The sequence below is a fragment of the Sinocyclocheilus anshuiensis genome, unplaced genomic scaffold, assembly GCF_001515605.1.
Source record: "Sinocyclocheilus anshuiensis isolate Anshui unplaced genomic scaffold, SAMN03320099.WGS_v1.1 scaffold1053, whole genome shotgun sequence".
Classification (NCBI taxonomy): Eukaryota; Metazoa; Chordata; class Actinopteri; order Cypriniformes; family Cyprinidae; genus Sinocyclocheilus; species Sinocyclocheilus anshuiensis.
In genome coordinates this window covers 819,400-829,042 of record NW_015555711.1, presented here as the reverse complement: position 1 = coordinate 829,042, position 9,643 = coordinate 819,400, and the positions used below count along the sequence as shown (strand labels likewise).

General features: G+C 39.4%; 1 protein-coding gene across 3 annotated transcripts in view; it reads right to left on the bottom strand.

The window, feature by feature from the left end:
- Positions 1 to 9,643, bottom strand: part of atp2b3b (ATPase plasma membrane Ca2+ transporting 3b) — a 61,558-nt gene that overhangs the window by 44,246 nt on the left and 7,669 nt on the right. For all 3 annotated transcript variants that reach the window (XM_016465044.1, XM_016465046.1, XM_016465045.1), the window contains exon 2: positions 7,535 to 8,182. In XM_016465044.1, coding sequence (XP_016320530.1) covers positions 7,535 to 7,763 — 229 coding nt within the window. In that variant the 5' untranslated portion in view covers positions 7,764 to 8,182. The remainder of the gene's footprint in view (positions 1 to 7,534; positions 8,183 to 9,643) is intronic.

Here is a 9,643-nt window from a genome sequence, read left to right as displayed (position 1 = left end):
CTTTAAATACACCATGGAGCTAACTGACACCTTTAATAGCATATGCACTGCTTCCCTTTCCTATTATCACCACGCATTCAAACAACACATTTAGCCATCTTACAATCTCAAAGATTCAAATGAGGGTCACTAAGATGAGATGAATAACACAATATATTGCATGTGTGTACGATACAATAAAACATAACCAACTGTCCATAATGACCCAAGCGTATTAGATTGTGTCGATTTGTTAAAGCAGATTGTTCCAAAGTAAGAAGTGGTGCGAGTCGGCCTGAGCTACATATATTAAATTTCTGATGTAAATAATTAATCGCATGTTTCTGCTCATTTCAAAGGGCTCCTATACAGAACGAGAGGCTGAGAGAAGACAGGAAGGATGAAGAGAAATGGATATGAAGACATGAGACACTGTGTTTAATGTGCCCAGTGCCCCCCTTTCCCCAGCCATCTATGTCTTTCAGTCTTTCTCTTACTCTCGCTTTCAGTCTTTCATAGATTGGTGCAGTTTCCATGGTGATGAGGACATCAAGCACAAATCGTGCTGCTCTTCAACTTCCTGTCTTCGGGCACCTTTTCGCCCAGCTACAGATGATGTCATTGATTCGGTGTGGTCCGCGTGAGCCTTATAATAGATTTTTGATTGGTCTGCTGTGGAAGCTGTTTTTGCAGACAGTGAGTCTTTTAGAGCCTGAGAGAAAATTCATGATGTTTTCAGTCAGTGTTGAAGTCAGTGGAGTCACCCGGAGTGAAACCCAGCATTACAGCTCAGCTGAATGAGGCACTATTGACGTCAGCCTATGAGTGTGCAGTGAACATACTTTAGGGACGGATAAGGACAGGACAATCCAACCAGAAAATACTTTAAGTGGACAAAGGAGGAATGTATGGACTGGTATGTATACCGCCACTGAGTCAGAGCATCAGGTCGACTGTTGGCAAGAGCTCCTGCAGTTATACTGTACACTGATCACAGTCACTCCATACCAGCACTCAGCACTGACCTTGCCATTACCATTACTGAATGCCTGATTATACAACACTCTACATGAGAAGTGGACGTATGAATGAAAGACAAAGAGAGAGAGAGAGAGTCAGGAAAGACAGAAGATGAATGAAGATGACAAACTCATGCTATCTGAAGAAGGTGTTAAAGGGACAGTGCACCTAAAAATAATAACACTTCGGTAACACTTTACAACATTAGTTAACATGGACTTACAATAAACAATTCTTCTACAGCATTTATCTGTAAATCTGTCATTTACTTACCATCATGTTGTTCAAAACCTGTATTACTTTATGTCTTTCTGATATTTTGCAGAGAAATTTAGACTCTTTTATTTATTTATTTATTTATATATTCATTTTAAATTTGATAAGAAGTAAAATTAATGGGGACCTTTCAAGCTTCAACAAGGACACAAAGGAACCATAAAAGTATCATAAAGTGATCTATACAAATCATGCACTGTATTCCAAGTGTTTTGAAGTCATATGATTTTCAATTATTCATTGAAAATATTCCTAGCTCTACTTGACACATTCATGAGAAAAGCTAATGTCTGATTTGAGAAGTAATGGGTTTTTAAACAGACCTTTTCAGTGAATTGACTGATCGATTGGACTGATTCGTTCATGAATCAGACTAAATTAGCTGACTCACTAACTGGTTCCAGCGATAAACAGATCACCAGAGAGATAAACAAAATGAAATTTAAGTGATTATTCACTGAAAATCTCACCTAGATCTCCTTAGCACAATTATGAAAGAAGCAGTCCGATTTGTGAAGGAACTGTTTTCCTGAGTCAGATCTTTTCAGTAAACTGAATGATCCAAATGATTCGGACTGATCAAGTACACAAAATCAGTCTAAATGATTTGTTCATGATCGCTAGAGGAGATTTTGGTCTGTTCCTCACAAAGCTGTTGTATGATTTCAGAATATTGTACAGCAAACATCATATGACCACTTTTATGATACTTATTTTTGAAGCTTTAAAGTTCCAGTCTGTAGATAATCTATCTGCATGGAAAAGAGCGATCAGCACATCTTCAAAACTTCTCCTTTTGTGTTCAACAGAAGAAAGTAAGTTATGCAGGTTTGGAACAACAGGAGGCTGAGTAAATGAAGACCGGTTTTCCATTTATGGATGAACTGTCCCTTTAAGAAAAACTGCTGAGTAGCCATGCCCGCATCCATTCGCTTTAAAGAATCTCTTGCTTTTCAAACACCCCACCTCCTTCTCCCCCCACCCCACTCACTCACTCACTCACTCTCTCTCTCTCTCTCTCTCTCGCCATCTCCCCTTGGTGTGTCCTTGACAATGCGACAAGCTGTACCAGAATTTCTTCTCTCTCCTTCCATTCCTTCCTAACCTCCCTCTCTCTCTTTCTCTTTTTCATTCTCTTTCCACCCTCCACCCCCATTGCTCTCGGATCTCCATGCCCTGCTGCTGCAGAACACGTATCTGTGTATGTTCAGGCTGATAGATTGATACGTGCATGCCCTGCACTGAAAACAGTGTTTATAGCAGCAGGCTGAGATGTTTGGATCTGTGGTCCGCACTCCGAAGCTCGGCTGAAACGCATTGCTGGAGAGGAGGGAGAGACACTAATGGACTTCCATTTTCAGGGCCTCATCTTCACAGTGTCAGCTTTATTCAGCGTCACTTCATCTCCGCCCCCTCTGGTTTCCTCTCCTCTCCCGTTGTCTCTGCTTTGTCATGGCCATGTAACAGGAATAGTTCTGCTTCCACTTGCACTTAGAGGCAAACTCCACTTATTGTATGACTATTAGCATCAGGAGCATCAGGTTTTGTTATCACCTGTCAACAGAGCAGTTCCTGATGACAGCTGTTAGCTATCTCCATACATAAAGCTGGTCTGAAAGCTTTCACGTCTTCTCAACCATGACACCAGTGGAGGTGTGGAGGTTTTGAAACCTTTTGTATTGGTTCATTTTAGGTTTATCTTGTGAAAGGGATTTTACACAGCAGGGCAACATCTGATATTCTAACTACCACATATATAAATGCTTACTTAAAGGGATAGTTCTCCCAAAAATGATATTTCTGTCATCATTTACTCACCTTCATGTCTTTCCAAAACACAAATTAAGAAATTTTTAATGAAACCTGAGAGATTTCTGTTCCTCCATTGAGAGTCCACGAAACCAAAACTTTCACTGTACAAAAAATGAATGAAGACATCTTACAAGAAATCCATATGAACCAAGTGCTTTAATCCAAGTTTTGTGAAAAGACGAAATTGCTTTATATGATGTACAGTGTGACGAGAGGGGCGGGGCCGAGAGCCGTGGGAACGGAGCGAGGCCGGTGGAGGAAATGCTAATGCGCGACACCTGCGCCACTCACCGGTCTCGAGTCCCACGGAGGAGCTCCGGAAGGATAAAAGGAGGAGTGACGACAGGGTTGGACGAGAGAGGACCAGGCCTATATTTTATTTTGTGTTTTGGTTCTGTTTGTGCGCAACAGTCGTCCGCGAGGGGCTGTCGCGCTATTTTGTGTTTATTTTATTATTAAAGTTTTCTTTGAATGTTCGCCGGTTCCCGCCTCCTTCTTCCCGAACTACGAACGTTGTTACATACATATTTAATTGAACTTTTATTCACATATAAACATTGATCTAGGCACAATGAGCTCATCAAATATGGTAAACACAGAAGCTCAATCATACTTTCTTGACACATGAAAACCAAACCTCATTGGTTTCCACGCATCAAGCAATCATGTTTGAACATCCATTCACCATAATTGATGTACTTTATGTTCCTGCTCTATGTAAATCTGTTCATCATATAAATCAATTGTGTCTCTAGATTCATATGGATTTACAATGTTTTTATGAACTGTCAATGTTTTGGTGTATTCAGCTTGGAGGGACAGAAATCTCTCAGATTTCATTAAAATATATTCCTTTGTCTTTTAGAAGATGAACAAATGTCTTACGGGTTTGGAACGACAGGGGGTGGGTAATTAATGACAGAATTTTCATTTCTGGGTGAACTTACCCTTTAAGAAAAATATCTTTAAAAAACATCCTTTCATCAATAAGATTCTTGTACTTTTTCTTTCTTTGCATGAACAATGTTAAGGGGAAGTTGTGGCCTAATGGTTAGAGAGTCGGACTCGTAACCCAAAGGTTGCGGGTTCGAGTCTCGTACCGGCAGGGATTGTAGGTGGGGGGAGTGAATGTACAGTGCTCTCTCCCACCTTCAATACCATGACTGAGGTGCCCTTGAGCAAGGCACCGAACCCCCAACTGCTCCCCGGGTGCCGCAGCAAAAAAATGGCTGCCCACTGCTCCGGGTGTGTGTTCACGGTGTGTGTGTGTTCACTGCTGTGTGTGTGCACTTTGGATGGGATAAATGCAGAGCACTAATTCCGAGTATGGGCCACCATACTTGGCCACATGTCACATCACTTTTTTTTTTTTAACATTTGGGCGGCATTATGCTCATATTTCCACATAGTGACGTAGACGTGGGGGCGTGTTAGAACGAGGCGTTTTAGGTAGGCGTGGTTAACTCTTAACTTTTATAAAGAATATCTCTTTGGATTTGAGACTTTAGTCTTTGCAACTTTACAGATCTTCTTTATGCACCAAGAGCTTGTAACACTCCAAAGAGAAAGGAAAACTTGAAATCGCATCATAACTGTGTTCTATTGTCCACTTTCGCCTTCAGATCAACTTCTCTCATGGCAAAGCAGCAGTTTGTAGAAAATTTAATATGTTTATAATATCTACATGTACAGAAACCTGAAAAATTACATCCAGTTTAAAGAGATATATAAAGGTAACTTTATCGCCCCCTTGAGATTTCCTAGTGCTATAGTCATTTTTAAGCGTGCATGTGTGTACAATGGTTTTTAGTGTGTGGGCTAAACATTTGGGTCAATGTTTGCATACATTCAAAGAGTATATTTGTGGCCTTAAAGCAGGGTGGGGCACTCGTTACGCAACAGCAGGATGCAGTACTAGAACCACTGGGCAAAACTGTATCTCAAATGTTTCTCATAGACACAAGTGAGATTAAAAAAATTTGTTTAGTAATCTCACATCTATCTCAGAAGTGTTTCAGAAGAGTTCTAAACAATATCAAAATAAATAAAATAATAAAAGTCCAAATAATGGCCAAGTCAGAGATTTCAGATTGAAGACCAAGACCAAATTATCTTAACCATGTACTGTACATTAATTTCCCCAGTTCTACTTCTACTATATGACAACATTTTGCATTTCTCCTAAGGAATCTGAGACAAATCTAATACTTCAGTGATCTAAGGAAAAACAACCTCTGAGCAAAGAAATTTCCTGATGCTAATTAATTCTTCATTTTTGTGATGCCTAATGCCTAAAACAAATTTTCATACAATATTACATACAACATGTTTATAAGGATACTAATAGGAATGCACAACATGTCTGTACCATAATAACTTTAATTTAGTTGGCATCGTCGGTATTGGATAATTAATTGTTCACGCTCATTTCTCCTATTTTTACATTTCGAGTAATTTTGCCATCATCTAACACTCACTTAAAAATAATTTTCTAATCTTAACCCTAATAATTGAATAACACTGTAAAATGTCATCTTTAGCAAATCTCAAAATGAATATCCATTTTTCATACTGTACTCAATGACGTGATGCCAAAATTTACTTACTATTGAAAAATTATACATTTTAGTGTATTATTTTAATATATACAAAAAAGGCTACATAAACAGGTAAAAATAATAATAATTATAATACTATTGATTGTATCATGAAAATACTTATGAGCTTATATCAGCAAAACAAAAGAACCACAAGCAACAGCTTTATCATAAATCTATAAATACTCACAATCAGTACAACTCAATTTGAGTTTTATAGTTCTGAGTTTTAGTTTATCTGTTTCTCATGACTGAGCATTATCTCCGCAGCTATCTAAATTCTCATCTGCAGTCATCATGGCGTATAAAACATCACAGCAACACATTCAATTACGAGTCAGAAGAGGATGGATGGATACGCCAAGAATTGTGATCACTGCGGGGACCTTTCGAGTCACTGACTCTAGTGAGTGAGTCTCTCCAACTCTGTTTACCCAGTAACCCCTCTCTCTACACCCACCTCACCACTGACAGCGCCGTCGCCTAGCAACCCAACAGGACACGTGCACTCAGAGTGGGAAGTTGGCCGAGTGAGACAGAGAAAGAGGTGGTGGACAAGTAGTGTGAAGAGGTGAGAGAGAAATAAAGAGAAAGGAGGAAAGAAAGGGAAATATTTGGGGTTTAAAGGCATCTTAAAGAATTAGATCACTCCTGAATTAAAATTTCCTAATAATTTACTCACCCCCATGTCATCCAAAATGTTGATTTCATTCTTTCTTCAGTCGAAAAAAATTAAGGTTTTTGAGGAAAACATTCCAGGATTTTTCTCCATATAGTAGACTTCAGTGGTGGCCAACGGGTTAAAGGTCCAAACTGCTGTTTCAATGCAGGGCTCTACACGATCCCAGCCGAGGAATAAGGGTCTTATCTACCAAAAACAATCAGTCATTTACTAAAAAAAAAAAAATTACATCTTGCACTAGCTCTGTGACCTCATGCTTTACGTAATCATGTTGAAAAGGTCACGTGTGGTTAGTTCTTTGTCTATGTATTTTGGTTCAAAACGGTAGGGTAGGGAGAAAAACTGCATCTCATTTTCTCCTCCAACTTCAAAATCGTCCTACATCGTTGTTTTACCTTTGTAAAGGGAATTTGATTTTCTTTGCATGTTCGCTTTGTAAACACTAGGTCGGTACTTCCACCTACGTCACGCACTTTCCAACGTGATTACGTAATGTGTGAAGTCGAGCTAGTGCAAGACGAGAAATTGTGGTTAAAAAAGTATGTAAATTTTTTTTTTCTTAGAAAATGACCAATTGTTTTGCTAGATAAGACCCTTATTCCTCGGCTGGGATCGTGTAGAGCCCTTTGAAGCTGCACTGAAACTGCAATTTGGACCTTCAACCTATTGGCTCCCACTGAAGTCCACTATATGGAGAAAAATCCTGTAATGTTTTCCTCAAAATCCTTAATTTCTATTCGACTGAAGAAAGAAAGACATGAACATCTTGACATAGGAATGAGTAAAATATCAGGAAATTTTAATTCTGGAGTGAACTAATCCTTTAAAGCAGCTCAATGAGAAACACGCATCTGATGAGGAATAATAAGTGCTACACTCCTAAAAATAAAGATTCTTTATTGGCATCTATGGTTTCATGAAGAATCGTTACCATTCCATGGAATGTTTCCATTACACAAAAGGTCCCTTATAGTGGAATAAATTGTTCTTTACACTAAGAAAAAAAGGTTCTTTAAAGAACTGTTCCCTGGAAAGTTCTTTATGGAACCAAAATTTTTTGCTGTGAAACCCCCCTTTTGGAACCTTATTTTTAAGAGTGCAGGGACTAAATGAGATGTATGAGATGACGTCAAGAAATCACGACAGAAATGCAAAACATTTCTCTCACCATTACTGGTGGAAGACTTGAGTCTCTGGCATAGGTCCTCTACATCTCCATAGCTGTCCTGAATTTTCTGCAAGGCCTCGGCTCCTCTCAGCTCCATCAGGGACCGGAGCTCCTCCAACGTAATCCCAAAGTCCCCAGCATGGTTGGCTTCTGTGCCTCCTCCACCCCGCTTGGGGTAAAACTCCACTGCGCTATTTGCCATCTCACCCATGGTCGCCGTGGTGGACATCTTGAGTCTTAGGTTGTTGGGTCCACGATGTTTGATCTATATGACTTCTTCTCGTCCAGGAGGTTTCAGCAACACGAGGTCAGTATTAGTGACGATTCTTGGCTCAAGTTTTTTGGTTTCGAATTTGCTCCTCCACTCCTCGCCCTCCCCGGTAGTTCCTCCCGTTCTTCTAACTCTCCATCAGAGGAGGAAATCGGGACAATGACAGCCGGACACTTCTAACGTATTTGGAGAAATCCTGTCCTCTCCACTCAACCCCCTCGCCCCGAGGGTCAACAGTACGAGGGATCAGGCCGCTTCCAATCCATCAGGACACAGAGAACGAGAGCGAAGAGGGGGCGCAAAACCGAGCAGGATATTGTGTAGATCTGATGCGTTAGGATTCAAAGGGTGCGGGATGATGGGATTGGTGAGGAAGCCTGCAGAGACACACAGACAGAATAACACATTACAGTCTTCAAAGTGCTCGTGTGGGCAGCAACTCAGAGTACAGTGGGCATTCCTTAAGAGACGGAGCGAGCATGCAATCAGACTGCTCCGAGCTAATGCTTTCAAACTTATCAGCACATTTTCGCCTTAATTCAAAGGTCTTTTGTGTTTTAATTGAGTCACACACTTTCCTTACTCTCATTAATGAGGTATTAGACAGGTCTTGGCGATATTAATTATGCTAAACGGACAGGTCAGTCCATTTCGAGCGCAACACGACTAAAATCCCTGGACAGGTATAAAGTATGAGGAATGTGTGCTCTCACAGATGGTGACGCATATAACATATACTGTATTTCTAGCGATCCAGACCACTGCATTGGCCTATAGTTGCCATGGAAACCTACAGATGCCTCTGACTCCCACAAAGCTCCTTCGGCCTCGCTATACCCCGACACACACATATATACACTTGGTTCTTATTCACACTTGCTCACAAACACAAACACCTCTACACTAGCACAGAGTTTCCTCTCTATCTCTATCATTTTGGCCGTAATGCCATCATCTTCTTTCTTCGTCTTTCTTTTTTTCTCCTTCCATCTCCCAGCATGCCTCTGTATATGTCCCTATGTTCTCTTAGATGACAGTGTCAGCCTCAGACGGCACGCCCACAGACCACAGTTTATCTGGAAACAAAGTTGTGTTTAGGCACCGGGTAGATAAATATAGTTTTTAATCATTAAAAATATATTTAAAATTTAAAAATATATTTAATAATCCAATTAAAAATTAATTAAATATTTAAAAATGAATTAATTAATAATTCAATACAAATATAGAAATTAATACATTTTTACATGCTTGTCATTATTGTGGAATAAATTAGTTCAGATAAACCTGCCCTGAATGACAAAAGGGGAAAATAGTTGGCAGTTTACATGTCGGTCAGGGTTTTTCATCAGTCTGTCTGGAGAAAAATTTGCCAGATCAGTGTAATCATTTCAAATCATTATAAATAATAAATTATATTAAATTATATATACTGTACATACATACATATACATACATTGGTTGATTCTCCCCAATTCGTCTTTTTTCCCTCATTTAAATTTTCCTTCCTAAAAATGCTACTGCGTGTCATACTTTTCAGAAAGAAAGATTTCAAGGAATATTTTTTCTTTCTCTTTGCTTTTTATATCAGTACATTTAACGGTCACTTTAAAACAAGCTTAATAAAAAGTAATCTAAACATAATCTAAAAAGTAGTCAGAACACATTACCTAAAATAAGTAACTTAGATTATATCACTAACTAAAGTTTTCATCATGCAATCTGTAATCAGTAGCTGACTACAATTTGTAAGTAATCTACCCAGCTCTCTCTGTCTGTGTCTGTGTCTGTGTCTGTGTCTGTGTGTGTGTGTGTGTGTGTGTGTGTGTGTGTATATG